The 14,280-nt window shown below is 48.0% G+C and overlaps 6 protein-coding genes across 6 annotated transcripts; 4 read left to right on the forward strand and 2 right to left on the reverse strand.

Moving 5' to 3' along the window:
* The first annotated feature begins 1,781 nt into the window (after nt 1-1,781).
* On the forward strand, nt 1,782-3,877 carry FOIG_10402 (uncharacterized protein). The gene is made up of 3 exons (XM_031210740.1): nt 1,782-2,314; nt 2,364-3,543; nt 3,594-3,877. Exons 1-3 carry the CDS (start codon nt 1,895-1,897, stop codon nt 3,707-3,709), a joined length of 1,716 nt encoding a protein of 571 aa, XP_031059451.1. The 5' UTR covers nt 1,782-1,894; the 3' UTR covers nt 3,710-3,877.
* Nucleotides 3,878-4,884: 1,007 nt separating this feature from the next.
* FOIG_10403 (uncharacterized protein) lies at nt 4,885-6,624 on the forward strand (the record flags this gene model as incomplete). Its single annotated transcript, XM_031210741.1, has 1 exon — nt 4,885-6,624. The coding sequence occupies one exon, from the start codon at nt 4,885-4,887 to the stop codon at nt 6,622-6,624; it is 1,740 nt and encodes a 579-aa protein (XP_031059452.1).
* Nucleotides 6,625-6,837: 213 nt separating this feature from the next.
* On the reverse strand, nt 6,838-8,299 carry FOIG_10404 (uncharacterized protein; the record flags this gene model as incomplete). Its single annotated transcript, XM_031210742.1, has 9 exons — nt 6,838-6,957; nt 7,012-7,342; nt 7,396-7,605; nt 7,657-7,697; nt 7,746-7,805; nt 7,861-7,906; nt 7,954-8,052; nt 8,103-8,134; nt 8,186-8,299. The coding sequence occupies 9 exons, from the start codon at nt 8,297-8,299 to the stop codon at nt 6,838-6,840; spliced, it is 1,053 nt and encodes a 350-aa protein (XP_031059453.1).
* A 756-nt stretch (nt 8,300-9,055) lies between these two features.
* FOIG_10405 (uncharacterized protein) lies at nt 9,056-9,370 on the reverse strand (the record flags this gene model as incomplete). The annotated part of the gene is made up of 3 exons (XM_031210743.1): nt 9,056-9,093; nt 9,145-9,216; nt 9,262-9,370. The coding sequence occupies 3 exons, from the start codon at nt 9,368-9,370 to the stop codon at nt 9,056-9,058; spliced, it is 219 nt and encodes a 72-aa protein (XP_031059454.1).
* Nucleotides 9,371-10,752: 1,382 nt separating this feature from the next.
* Nucleotides 10,753-12,465, forward strand: FOIG_10406 (uncharacterized protein; the record flags this gene model as incomplete). Its single annotated transcript, XM_031210744.1, has 4 exons — nt 10,753-10,960; nt 11,008-11,065; nt 11,115-11,807; nt 11,853-12,465. The coding sequence occupies 4 exons, from the start codon at nt 10,753-10,755 to the stop codon at nt 12,463-12,465; spliced, it is 1,572 nt and encodes a 523-aa protein (XP_031059455.1).
* Nucleotides 12,466-12,985: 520 nt separating this feature from the next.
* Nucleotides 12,986-14,041, forward strand: FOIG_10407 (uncharacterized protein; the record flags this gene model as incomplete). The annotated part of the gene is made up of 2 exons (XM_031210745.1): nt 12,986-13,727; nt 13,778-14,041. 2 exons carry the CDS (start codon nt 12,986-12,988, stop codon nt 13,924-13,926), a joined length of 891 nt encoding a protein of 296 aa, XP_031059456.1. The 3' UTR covers nt 13,927-14,041.
* Nucleotides 14,042-14,280: the final 239 nt, after the last annotated feature.

Here is a 14,280-nt window from a genome sequence, read left to right on the forward strand (position 1 = left end):
CAACCTTAAAGTGTTAAAAATTAGTCTAATGGCCGGGAGCATCGCCTTTCGACGGTAACATGCCCAACGTCCTGTCGCCTAACAGTTTGGCCTGCCCCACCGCTATACAGCTGTCAAGTCAAGAGCCCAATATTCAATTGCCCTTACATAACTGGCATTTCGACTTGTGATACAGTTTGTCTCGTCTTTCGGTCCTTTCTGAAGCGAGCAACCTCTGGTGTTTCCCAAATCTCAAGATCTCAATCTGCCAAGTGCGGGGACAAGATCCAAGAACCCCAAAGCCAATCTTGGCTTCCATCACCACAATCACCATCCAAAAACATCATGTACGCGTACCGATAGAGATTAACATCACCATCAACGCACAGGCGCGGCCCAAACCCTCGGATTCAGCATAGAGTTTTGGTTTGACTCCTTGGCGATGCAAGATGCAACAACGGAAAGGTTAAGCGACAGACACTTTGGGGGCTCCAACCCCAATATGTCATCAAAAGGCGGCGCGGACTTGGCCCAAACGGTTGGAGAGCGCATGGAACTCGACCGAGATGCCGAGGATCAGCCAGGGTTGCATTCAAGACAGTTTCAGGGCGCAATAACCTGGGCAACATCAGGCGAGTCTTAGTATCACACGCCCATGCTAAATTATTTATCCTCACGAGGCTCAATGTCACGATAACTAAGCCTGCAATGCCACTGATAACGGCAGTCATATCGGCATTGACAAAAACCTGCTGGAAAACCGTGAGGAGAAAGCGTAAGATGCTGTTCGTGGCTTGCATAAGCTAAGCTAGCTCACTATGCGCTTGGGCCTCCTTTAAAATAAGCTTGTGCAGGAAAAGTCGGGGGCAAACTTTGGGGTTGGCCGCTGTGGGGAAGGAAATCTTCAGTGACACAACCTTGACGACAGAAAAGGCAACGTCGAATGGGGGCCTCAAGGACCTGCTATTGGTTCACGATTAATCCTTGTCCCGCTGTTGACTGAGCCTTTGATCTGTGTGTAGCTGAGGCGCTGGGAACAGCTCTTCGGCGAACCTCTGTATCGGTGTCGTATCAAGTCATGCGGAGAGAAATAAAAAGCATCGACCGTTTTTCGGCTCTGACAGCGAATTTCTCCATTCTTTTGGTCGAGATGGTGTCTCATGACTCAGTCGAGGGAGCTGAGAGCTCAACCTGGTCTAGACTCGCGGGCCAAGAGAGTCAGATACGGAGAATCGGCCAATGGGACATGACACGGCATTTGCCGTACCGTCGCATGGAGGAGGTTAGCCGAGGCCTTTTGCCAGCAACCAGAGGAGTCATTGCCAGGAAATGGGGTTGTTGAGATGCGGCATGCAAGGCATCAGTGAGGGGACAGCACAGTTCCTTCATCAACTAGAGTATTGAGCATCAATATGATTCCCATGAAAAAGAGACGGAATAGACTTTTGACAGATCAAATACCCATCCCATCTGTCAACCTCGTGTCATTTCGTACCCCAGAAATGGACCCCGAGTCCGCGTGGGAACCCCCATGGGGACACCCAAACGTTAATAACAGCTTAACCTTAATCGACTCCATAGAACTACCTGTTTCAGTGCCCTCTCACTCGGATTTCTCTCCGCCGAATTGCCAAGAAAACAGGACATTCGATCCTGGATCAGGAATGGCGCGTCGCCTCGGGTTATTGACACCGAAGTCATTTCGCTGCAATGCGGGGAATATACGACTGATTGACCAGTGCCCCGTGGGGAAGTACCACCGAGATATCCCTGCTTGATCATCGGACTGGTGTCCACAGAGATGCGGAGTCTTTATATTTATCCTGATATCCCTCCCCCCATTGTTTTTTCCCCAGATCTGCATTCGAGCATCTCTCTCCTCCTCCTTCATCCTTTCTTCTCAAAACTCGAAGCAATGGCGCCTCCGAATGAAACAGCCCACGTGGAAGACGGGCAGAAAGCCCCCGTGCACCACACAGAGTTCTCCGGCTACAACTCACAGGTCGAGCTCATCGAGGCCGCCGTGGCAGCCAGTGATGCAGAGTGTCTCCTCCCCAAGAAGGAGCTCTTCTCGCGATACTGGCCCGCCGTGACGTTCAGTATGCTTCTGAGTGTTGCTTTGGTCATGGAGGGTATGGATGTTGGTCTTATCAACAACTTCTTCGCCCATCCTGCTTATCTCAAGCGTTTCGGTTGGCCTGACGCCAATGGCGACCAGCATATTTCTACAAAGTGGCAGGGTGCTATTGGTGCTGGAAACAACTGTGGTTCTATCATCGGTCTCTTGATCAATGGTTACTTGCAATCCCGATTCGGCTCTCGACGAGTTTACATGGTATGTCATTTCTCATCGCGTCTCATTTGAACGCTGCTAATCTCAGTAGTTCGCCATGTCTCTCATGGCCTGCACCATCTTCGTCCTCTTCTTCGCCGTCAACGTCGAAATGCTCCTCGTCGGTAACCTCCTCTGCGGTATCCCCTGGGGTATCTTCCAGACCCTCACCACCGCCTACGCCGCCGAGATCTGCCCCGCCGCCCTCCGTGGCTACCTCACCGCCTGGGTCTCCATGTGCTGGGGAGCCGGAAGTTTCCTCGCCACTGGTGTCCTCCGTGGCTCTCTCGACCTCAAGGGCGACGCTGGATGGCGAGTCCCCTACGGTCTCCAGTGGATGTGGATTCCTCCTCTGATCACCGTCGCTTTCTTCGCCCCCGAGTCTCCCTGGTACCTCGTCCGTCGCGGTAAGCTCGAGGCTGCTGAACATGCTCTTCGCCGCCTTGCTCGCAAGGGCCACTACACCGATGAGTCTATGGCTCAGACTCTTGCTCTCATGAAGCATACCAACGAGATGGAGAAGGTTGAGGCCGAGTCTGCTAGCTTCAAGGATTGTTTCAGAGGAACTAACCTTCGCCGAACTGGCATTGTCTGCATGGCGTGGGTCATTCAGATTCTCAACGGTCAATCCATCACCAGTTTCGCCGCCATCATGCTCAAGTCTATTGGTATGAGCAACACCATGGCTTTCAACTACAACATGATCATCCAGTCCGTCAACATCATCGCCACCGCTGTCGCCATCTCCCTCATGGGTAGGATTGGACGTCGAACCTTTTACTTCTATGGTTCTTCTGGTATCGGCGCCTGCATGTTGATCATTGGTATCATGGGCTTTGTTCCCAAGGTCGACAGTGTCGCCATTGTCACAGCCGCCTTCCTTGTCGTTGTCCAGTGTATCTTCAAGGTCTCTCTCGGCCCCACCACTTACGTCGTCGTTGCTGAGACCGCCTCCAACCGTGTTCGTGCTCAGACCATCGTTCTCGGTCGTGCTGTCTACGTCTGCGGTCAGATCATCGTCCAACAGCTCAACCCCCGTATGCTCAACTCCAGCAGCGATGCTTGGAACTGGGGAGCCAAGACTGGAATGTTCTACTTTGGTCTCTGCTTCATCTGGGCTGTTTGGATTTTCTTCTTCCTGCCTGAGACCATGAACCGTAGCTTTGCCGATCTTGACTACCTCTTCCAGAAGAAGGTCAACGCTCGCAAGTTCACCTCCACTCCTGTTGACTGTAAGCTACCTGTTATCTATTCTAATGAATCATCACTAATCATGGAACAGTGTTTGAGATTGTCGGACCTGATAGGACTGCTGATAAGCTTCAGGGTGTTGAAGTTGTCACTCCCGTCAACACCAACACTGCTGGTCCTGAGATCGAAGGAACCAAGAAGCCTTAATTGTTTGATGATACTCTGAGTTGATGTAATGGATATTTGGTGATGATTGGCATGACTAGCAAGCGATGTTGATGCATGGGTCCAGCCTATAGCGCTATTCTAGTACCTAAAGAGACTTTGGATACCCAAACATGACATGACTAGCCATGGTAAACTGTGGCACTCTGGCAGAATGGCGATGGGCATTGAATAATCAAGGTGAATGTGTTGATGTCAGCCATTTTCTTTAAATTCGCCAGCGTGCGGGATCTCAGACTGGGGAATCCGCTTCGCCCTCGGTTTCCCAGCTCGGATGAAATTCTCTTACCCATTGAAGGATGTAGACGAGTGGTCATTGTGTCTTCATCATGTGTATTAACAGATTAAAGTCCAACCTCCGGTCAGCAATCAGCTATAAAGACAGACCGACAAAACTCATATAGAGTGCAGTGTCACTGGCTATAGCGTCTGAAAGGTTGTCATTGGTAGGGCAATCGAAATGTAAAGAAAGCTGGCTTACAATTGAAAACTCCAATAGAATTCTAAGGCTCCTGGACGTTCTCCTCGCTACTGGGCTGCGCGACTCGGGATTGAGGAGAGGGAGCACTACGTAGCTGATTGTTGGCCATAAGGTTAAACTTTAGGCTGCTAACACACATGACGTGCACATTAGATTCTCTTTCATCATATAAGCTTCTATTTAAAAAGCTTCAACGATAGCCAATAAATCCTATCATAAGCCCTTAGGGTTTTGCATAGGTAAAGAGGGAACTTGGACTAGGGCCACTGACCCCATCGAAGAAAGAATCTGAAGGCATACCTAAACTTAAACTAAGTATTCATGATTTTTTGAACCTTGTAAATTCTCAGCGAGACAGATCGTGAATTCTGGCGTTAAACCTTGAGGAAGCCCTAACATCCATTCTAGAAATAAAGCCTAATATTGCAAGGTTTTGGACTCTGATAAAGATGCTGACACCTTGTCTTGCCCCTTCGACTTTTCTTTCTTGTCTCCCTAAACTCGACATAGACAGCCTTCAGATTTCCAATCCGGCTCATCGACTCCGAAGACCTAGCAAAAGATGACAGACTTCTTTCACGCGGTTTTAGGTGGCCCTACTATAGAAGAACACACAAAGGCACTACGCGAGGAGGACTTGAGCATACGATGGAATACATCACCGAAAGAAATCGAAATGGACCATGATTCACAAATGGAGAGACGTATTGGAAGCGAGCCACTGATCCCAACTCGAGGCATCAGTCCTTCTCAGTTTATACGACCTCAAAAGGATCAGGTGTCTCCTAACCCGACCGAACCTTCGAGGTTACAAGGGCTCCCCGATGAGATCCTCTTGATGATCGTCTCCTGTATATCGGACCCAGACGACAAACCATCCCTCTTCGTCTTCTTCGCCCTCCGTCAGGTCTCTCGCCGATTCAGACGTCTACTGCAAGCAGAGGAATTTATTACCCACCCTTTCTCCCATAAGGGGTGCTGTCAACTATGTTCAGATGGCTGCACAGACAAATACACATCGCCAACCTGTCCACCGGGTGGTCGGCATTGCTTCGACTATAAGTACTTTGGAGAAGTGCAGAATAAGATCTTGGGAGAGGCTCTGTCTATCAAGGGAAGATGGGTAGCTAGAGGATTTAGTGACTTCATCAGAAGTTACACCACGTGCAAAAACTGCCAGGAAAGCCGGAAGGACAGGATCAAGGCCGGTTATTCGACGATCTGCAAGTTTTCACTTCGCAGCCGTCAGGACTTTCTTCATTGTCACTCCTGCGATGTTGACCACCCTTCCGTGTGCTTTTCCCAAGACCAGGCAAAGCTGCCGAATGGGCGAATCTGTATTGCAAATGAGGGCTATATCCGAATTTGTGAGCACAAGACACTCACCCGAGCCGATATACAATTTCTTCTGCCTAGCGAGGTGCCTGAAGATAGGCCGTTATTCCTAACTAGCTGTGACCATCCCGATCACAAGGTACCATGTAACTACAACTTCGACGATACCGATCAGACCCCTAGGGTATTTGTCACAAACCCTGGCGGCTTCGGAGTTATGCTGCATATTCTGTGGCAAGGGCATTCGGGTAGCGATCGATCCATGCTCCACCAAAGTGGCTATCTGTATCGACATAAGCTCAACGACTCACTCCGAAAGATTAGACAGAATGGAGGACAGCTTTTCCTACCACAACGTGGCCCAAATACGCTACCTGAATGGAACGCAATCTCCGAGATCGACCGTTCTGAAGTAGTGTCAACAGAAGAAGACCTTATCAAGCTCCGTGGTGGTTGGGGCTACATGAACCGCCAACGTCGACACAACATAACCATTCTAGGCCCCGACAGGATAGCGTGTGGTCACTGTAGGTACGACAAGAGCTGCATTGTTGTCAATTACCATAGGAAGATACGCTTCATGGATCGGGGCTTGAGCGGTGTGCCTCATGACTGGTTTCATGCCATTGACAAGAAGTCATACGTCTATAATGGACCTGCTGGCGTGCCTGAGGCTTGCAATAACGACATCTGTCGCAATCACTATGTGGGTAAGCAAGATCCGGTTAATATGTGGATAGAAAACGTCAATCAGGCCTGCGAAATTGGCGACGATCGTTTTGGGAACAGGACGTGTATGTTGGTAGCCGAAGAGAAGCAGCCTTATGAGGATGATAGACGAACTTTTGAGTCATGGAATGTTCATGAAATTGAGGAGTCGGAAGAAGAACCCGCCCCAAGAGAACAACCTACACGAACCTTTGAGTCTTGCGAGGGTTACAGAACTGAGGAGTCAGAAGAAGCTCCCGCCCCAGGAGAAGAACCAACCCGTTTTAACCTGCATAGTTTGACGACGGCGATACTTAGGGCTTTTGATTGGCAATATTGGCAAACTGGACGGGCTCAACTCTCAGCCGATTGAACCAAATTGTCAGGGAAATCTAGAATTCGTCGCAACGACAACTATTCTTGTAGTTGTAGATCATGTCATGACACCGAAAGAGTAACTAGACCTAGTCTTGATAAAAATGACAATGCCCCATAGCTGACAATATCATCATCCTCTCGAGATCCCTTCACCTATTCCTCGGGCTTTTGACCGTATACAGTGGTTCTGTGAAGATAAATGTTAGCCTCAAGAGACAATAGCTTCAAAATTGCCGACGACGTACACCAACACGTATGAGTGAAGCTTTGGGTTCAACAACTCTTTACGCATCTCCACGAGGAAGACCTGTGCCTTTTCGTATTCCCACTAGAGTTCAACATGTTAGCTCATTCACAGCACAGCGAGAAACACAAGACATACGCCTAGAAGCTCCGTCAAGCTGCGGATAGAGAAGCCTTCCAATCCTTGCAGCAGGAACTGTCGGTTCCACGCACCCCACTGCTTGAGATCCTTGTCTTTCGCCCAAGTACCGATGGGTACTTTGACCTTCTTCTCGGTGATGTTCTTCAAACCGGCCTTCTCGAATTCGTCGGCGGGGTTCCAGAAGAAGGGGTTGCCGATCTTTTCTGCTACTTGCTCAAAGATCTTAACCCAAGTTTTAAGCGGAGATTCGGGGCTCATGGTATCATCGTCAGCTCTGGCGTCTCCCCAAAGTTCAACATGCTCGATCCAGCCACCTGGCTTGAGATGTCTATAGCCATATTAGAAAAGCTCTGCAAAGATGGAACACATGACGCAGTCTACCTTTGAGCTTTCTTGAGAAGCTCAGTCCAATCTGGGACAGTTCCAGTCATGTAACGGATGTGAATAAAGTCAAACTTATTCTCAGGAAATGTCCACTCCTTGTTAATATCGTCAACTTCAAATCTGCAGTTCGGCGGGATGAAGTTTGGTTGGATCGGCGAGAGATCAACACCAACGACTTCAGCCGATGGGTGCAGGTCTGCCATATCACTGGTGTCATCAGTACATTTGAGGTACTCTAGCAGTACCATGGTGACTCACATAGCCCAAATACCGGTGCCGCAGCCGACATCAAGTACATTCTAAGAGAATCAGTGAATGGGGATGGAACTGACTAGGTAGCGACAAACCTGCGGATTCTTGCCGATCGGAGCTTCGTAAAGCTTGCCGTCGAGGACTGCCCGAAACAACTCATGACTGAGTTTCGTCAGAAACAATGAGATTAAAACCGTTTAGAAGTGAGACTTGCATCAAATCTTCAGCCTCTTGCTGACGATCGTCATTCGCTCCCCTAACCGTGTGAGCGATGATTACTACCTGCGTGTTCTGAGAGCTCACCAGTAGGTTCCATCGCCATATGCATGGAAGCGTCTGCCATGAACCCACTTGTAGTTCAAAATAGAAGAGCGCAGGGACTCAGTATCAGTAACATCCGTTCTGGGCCATATTAGCGAAGCCTGCCCCGGTGTCAGTGCATGCCATCTTACGACAAAGAATACGCAGAGTCAGAATCAGTATCCTGAAAGAGTACATCAGCAAGGTAGTAGAACTACATGAAGGTATGACTGACAGGCTGAATGAATCCATCTCGTGCCTGCTGCGCGGGGGTTTGAGCTGCCTCCACAGCCCCAGGAGGAGACTGAGGGGACTTTGGTGACTTGTCAGGAGATTTTGGTGAAGACATCGCGAAAACGGAGGATAAGCGAAGAAGGCCAAGAGATCTGACAGGTACAATCTGTTGGTCTCAGTCTGACTGCAGCTTGCAGAAAGGTAAAACGGTTTGTGATAGAAGAAAACTCGGATGGCGGTCAAATTATTTATCTCGCATTGCCTGACTCCCCCACCTATTTCATGCATGGGTGAAGTGTTCTGTGGGGAGGAGGTGCATTGTGAATGGGCCACGGTAGGTTTGATGCAACCCTGCCTTTATGAAGATCTTACCCATTTTAATCACCAATCCTGTGTCGTTTGAGTGTTTATGGAGCACCTGGGAGCTGGATCAATAGTTTGTTGAATAAATATCAAGTAATATTCACTGATATAGGTTCGAAGATCATAGTTGCAGGCAAATTGATATTGAATTAACGGTGAGTAAGTGCCTCAGTACATAGTAATACAAGAGGATGAGTATCCGATGGCTCTGGTCCCTGGCGATAGAATTTGAGACTGCCCGCAGATTTTGTTCTGGGAAGACAAGGCTCGCAAGCCGTTTCCGCAGTGCCATATGTACAAGATATTCCCAGGCTTGAATCGCATTGGAGATTGATACCCTGTCTCGAAGAAAAAGTTGTTGAGACTTGCCCTTGGTACCCGACGAGTAAGCACTTGTCGTTAAATCAAGCCTACCTTCGTCATCTTCATTTAACAGTGCTTCTGGGTCTGAAATGCTTGATTCATCGTCTGTATCCTCATCGGAGCAACTTGGTCCATTCTCCAACTCCTATGTTCGGGATGTCGCAGAAGAATAGCCTTCATCATCTTTTGACAGTCGGTCAGTATATATAGCTTCAGATGAGTGAGAATACATACCCGATTCATCATCGTCACTTCCGTCGGAGTCCCAATCCTCGTCATCTGTTTCTGGATCAGGCTGCCAATGATCTTCTGTCGGTTAGTACTCGTCTGTAAGGGGAATGGTTTGCATACCTAACTCTTGTAATTCCTCTACTAAGGCATGGAAGAGCCTTTCATAGTTGTTGCTGATATAGGCGAGTATCAAGACACTGATGTAGCAGACAATATAACCAACTTCCATGATGAAGTCGTGTGGTTCTTCAGAGCTAAGTGTTAGTCTATTGTCAAGACACTGAGTCGTTGAAAAAGCGACGAGAGCAAAGTAGAACCGGATGAGAAAGAAAATCGTGGAGGGTATTACAGGTCGTGACCTCGGAAAACTTGTATTTATTAATAGATTCTGTCTACCAAGAGAGTATTTTGTTCAAGTTTATAGGTAAAAGATTTATATTGGTGTCACTTCAGGTCAGGAGTACTGACAAATTAAACACTCCAGAATACCGTTACTGGAAAGTCAGTGATTCCGTGTTCGAGCTTACGATAGATAACCTCTAATTTGTAAATTGCTGTAACCATTTGGCATCACAAATCTGGAGCTGGTAATTCTTAATCTTGAACCTGAGTTTGATCCGATGAACCTTATCAGCCGTCAGCCACGTGAGTGGATATCAATCGAAAGCTTTTCTTCTTAAATTTTTGATATCACTGGAGAAGAAAGTAAAGCTTAAGGTCTGGTTCACCCATGAGCCTTCATCAAATCTCGACTGTAGAGTGTCTTTCCATGAATGCGCTTGTACTGTGAGGGAGAGCCGTTGAAGGTTTTGGTGCATTTCGGCTGTCTCAAAATCAATGAGAGTTACTGCGTACTGCAGGATAATGTTGATATATATGATTATTTGACATCTATATTTTCCCTTTCAACTGCTGAGAAGAAATCTGCTTTTTCACCCTCAGAATCTAGACAGCGTAGCGACAGTCCGATCTCATCATGTACCAAGAGCAGCTACATGAGCCACTGTAAGAGGAAACCGGAAATAAAAAGATGAGAGAGTGAAACAGCACATTTTTAGTGGTCGGAACTTTTCCCTTTTCATCCACTAGGCTAAGACAAGGGAGATTACTGGCCTGTGAGAATGGCATGTCTCACCAAACATACCCCGTCTCCGAGAAAGCGAGTCTTTCAGCCCTGAAAGTGGCCCATTCAGAATATGACAGGTTTCACGAGACATTTGTAAGCAATACGCTCTGCCTGTGGACCTAGATCAGCACCATTAAAAAAGAGTACTGCGCTCTCATCCAGATTCGTATTCGCAGTTATTTCCAACCCTGAAGGAGCTCAACACCAAAAGCCACTGTGTTCTCAATCCACTTTTCATTCTTCCTCACGGTACTCATAATCTGTCCTTATGTCTTAGTCAGAAGGTTGCTAGTGGCCGTCCCTAGGGTGATATTGAGACACATTACAGAGGGTGCCACGTCCATGTCGATCTTCCAAGAAAGTACACGAGAAAAGGAGTCGAGGAATTTCTAAGTTCGGGATCCGTATCTATGTTGCCCAACATAAGTATGGCCTAGTTCGCCTTCATCCATGGTCGTTATTTTGCGAATAGCAAACGCTGAGAAATGAGTGCGATAACTGTCACGCCAGGCGTAAATGCCACTATCGGGGCCGTGGACACCGAGGGTCCGGTTTTCACTCTGCACTATCAGATCTTGTCCCGGGTCTTAGGGACGTTTTTGGCTGCATATGTTGCTTGGCAGTACTTGTTGAGAATCGGTGCGCTATGGAACTCTCAATCGGAGCCTCCGATGCTGTCATATTGGATCCCTGGTAAGAGCATGCCACCGTACCACCCAAACATCTAACCCAGACTTCAGGCATTGGCCACAATATATCATTTTTCACAGATGTTGAGAAGCTGTTGGTGGCTGCAAGGTCAGTACTTACGGGGTTGTCTATAGCGGTGGTGCTCATTACCATCAAGATCATATTTTCGGATCCCTGCGCAACCCTTCAGTGTTTTAATTGGAGGTCGCCGCACATACGTAATTCTTGACCCTCACTATATTGCCGAGACTCACCAGAAAACTAAAGAGTTACATTTTGACGCCTACATTGACCAGTTCATGGAATACGTTTCAGTCTCCAAAAAGGCCAGAGATATCCTATGGGGAACTACTGTCAGCGAGACATCCTTATCCGTCCCAAATTCTCTTCGATCTTGGATACGAGCAGATATGACTCAAACTTCATCCCGAAAGTTCTACAGCGAATTCTTATTAGAGCTCGACAGCGTTATGCAACAGGGGAGTTCTTTCACAACGGGTAAGAGCAGTGAGCATGACATGCTCAAGTGGACAAGTGACATTATCGTCAAGGCTTCCACAAAGAGCTTCTTCGGAAATGCTCTCTTCGAGAACTCGCCTGGACTTGTCGACGACTTTCGCAGATTCAATCGTCAGACCTGGAAACTCTTGTATAAATACCCGAGGTTCCTATCGAGAACAGCTTACGACTCGAGAGATTCTGCAATCGATGGTCTCGAGAGGTACTTCAAGATGCCGCAGGACCAAAGACGAGATGCGGCTCCGTTTGTGATAAAGGCTGAGGATGAGATGCGAAGACATGGGATAAGCGATCGGGATATTGCTGCTGTTCTGTTCAAGCTATACTGGGCGTAAGTCAATGGTACTATATCGCAACTTAAACTAACACTGTGAAGCATCAATGGAAACCCCTCTGTTCTTGCGTTCTGGCTTCTGGTTCGAACTCTTTACACCCCTAATCTCAAGGAGGATATCAAAAGAGAGGTCGTACCAGCTTTCAAGAATGGTATTCACCACCAACCAGATGTAGAATACCTCAAAGAATGTCCAAAGCTCAACGCGACATACTACGAGGCGATGCGACTCCACAGCGGCTCATCCAGCTTTCGGCGCGCCGCCCAAGACACAACAATCGCTGGCTTCCAGCTCAAAGCCGGGAACGATGTAATGATGCCTTATCGCCAACTCCATCTCAATAAAGAATACTGGGGCGAAAACGCGGAAGACTTTGATATCGACAAGTTCGTTGACAACCCGAAGTTACACTCGGCGAGAACGTATAAGCCATTCGGCGGAGGTACGACGTTATGTCCCGGAAGGCTTTTGGCGCGGCAAATGGCTTTAGTATATCTTGCGATCCTTGTCACGCGATATGACATTCAGGTTATTGGGGGCTGTTCGAGCCAGCCTTTTCCAGAAGCGAATGATAAAGTGCCGACGCTGGGTATCATCTCTCCGAAACCGGGACATGATGTTAAGATTTTGGTGAGAGACGTCAGAGCAGACTAATGGCCAGGTACATGGGTTCACTGGAAGTTCTTTATCAAAGTTGCCACGTTCAGACCACTATTAAATCACCCACCTCTCCAATGCAACGCTGAACAGCATCCAGACCGAGCAAAACCTACCACCTTCCTCAGGGCCCCTGCTCAAAGTCTCCAATGAATATGCTTAATCAGTTTAAGAGGCGGCTGAATGCAACATCTCCAACCCCTAATTTTCAGCTCTGCCTACCCCTGTAGTTATGGCGGGTCTTGGCATGTCGACTATCACCCCCCGACGAATCATCATCAGCGACAAACGAATTGGTGTCAATATTGGCAGCGTCCAGACCTTACGCTTGGGGAGAAATGATCATCTGTTGCAATATGCACTGGCGTTTTGTACGCAAGGCTGAATGGAAGCATGTTGAGCTGAATAGATTGGTGGTTGTAGTCGTGCGACTTAAAAAGAGATCTAAATCCAAGCATTTGTACAATACAGCCGCATTCTGTGACACGTTACTCAGGTCCAATTTCTTACTGTCAAAATGGTTTACGGCGATAAAAATGCACCTAATTGTCAAGTCCCGACGGGACTCAGCTCCCTCCCCCGCAAAGACTGTAATGCCACTATTCTCATACTCCTACCCTTTATTGTCAATCATCTCTCGGCGATAGTCACCCATCTTACTCTCGGTAATCGCAAAGCAAGAAATAAGTTGAAGTTCTGGGATTACAACCATCTCAACGGGTCACCGAAAGATGCCTCATCATGGACGCCCTACAACACCTTGGCGACCATTGCAATGACGGTAGTACAATGCGTCGTCAGCGCCGTGGCTGTCAAGGCCTCCGGACTGAATGTCAGCATCGGACCGCTCATCATGTTTTACTTGACCAAGCCTCGTGTTGGGTGGGTGGTTGTCATGTTATCGGCTTGCTTCTACGAACCTCTCACCGATACAGCCACCGATGTACTCTTCCAAGAATGTGTCCTCGGGGTCCTGGCACTTCCCGGTGCGCTCATGTTCTTGAGAGTCAGTGGTTTTGGGGCGATGCCCGATGGTTGCGATAGATATGATATGTACGATACGTATTCGGTGGGTACAAATAGTGACGCCGATCTCTTCCTGCGCAGCGGGTCAAGCAGCCTTGTCGCATGCGGTGCGATACTTCTGTTTGTTGGTATCTCCATGCTTTGGAAACGCCGCTTCCTCAAGAGGCGTCTCGGCCTATTGGCCATGATCCCTTGCACGGGGGCATTCGTGTCTGCTTGGGTTCTCTGGATCGGTAAGACTACCAACGACGCTGATGTGACTGAAAGCTAATGATGTTAATAGGCTTTGACTATGCTGTCATGAATGGAGACTTCTGTATTTCTGGGTCGGCTATCGGAACTGTATCTGCTATATCTATCATTTTCCCGATTCTGAACGGTCTTTTGCGTGGCTGGATTGGATATCCTGGGGGAGGCTACTATCCGTATTAAGCTGCCGTCTTTATTTTGAGATTAGTCTTTGTCGATCGACCTTGTTTATTGATGAAATATTGCATGATTGGAGGCCTAGATTCTCTTCGCTGAATACACGAGTCTTTATGAAAGCTAAATCATTGGCTACGTCACACGAGCTGAGAAACTTGCTTATGAAAAGTTTCCTAAAGCTGCACATAAGCATAATTTCTAATCTCTTATCTCTCTGCACAACTCAAGGCCTCCTGATTGTCTCATTGGGCGTTGCTCGGACATTCTGTGCAACTCAAGTGAGACATCGCCTCGTGATCGACAGCGCATCAGAATGAGGGGGTTCAGATCTGCCAGTTTTCATTTTCTTTCCTGCGCTGT

The sequence above is a fragment of the Fusarium odoratissimum genome (genome assembly GCF_000260195.1).
Source record: "Fusarium odoratissimum NRRL 54006 unplaced genomic scaffold supercont1.18, whole genome shotgun sequence".
NCBI lineage: Eukaryota > Fungi > Ascomycota > Sordariomycetes > Hypocreales > Nectriaceae > Fusarium > Fusarium odoratissimum.

Bases quoted from the DNA above. Each gene is read 5' to 3' on its own strand.
- FOIG_10402 (XM_031210740.1), top strand. From the start codon at position 1,895: ATGGCGCCTCCGAATGAAACAGCCCACGTGGAAGACGGGCAGAAAGCC. The intron at 2,315-2,363 runs GTATGTCATTTC...TAATCTCAGTAG, and splicing joins GCTCTCGACGAGTTTACATG to TTCGCCATGTCTCTCATGGC. The intron at 3,544-3,593 runs GTAAGCTACCTG...ATCATGGAACAG, and splicing joins CACCTCCACTCCTGTTGACT to TGTTTGAGATTGTCGGACCT.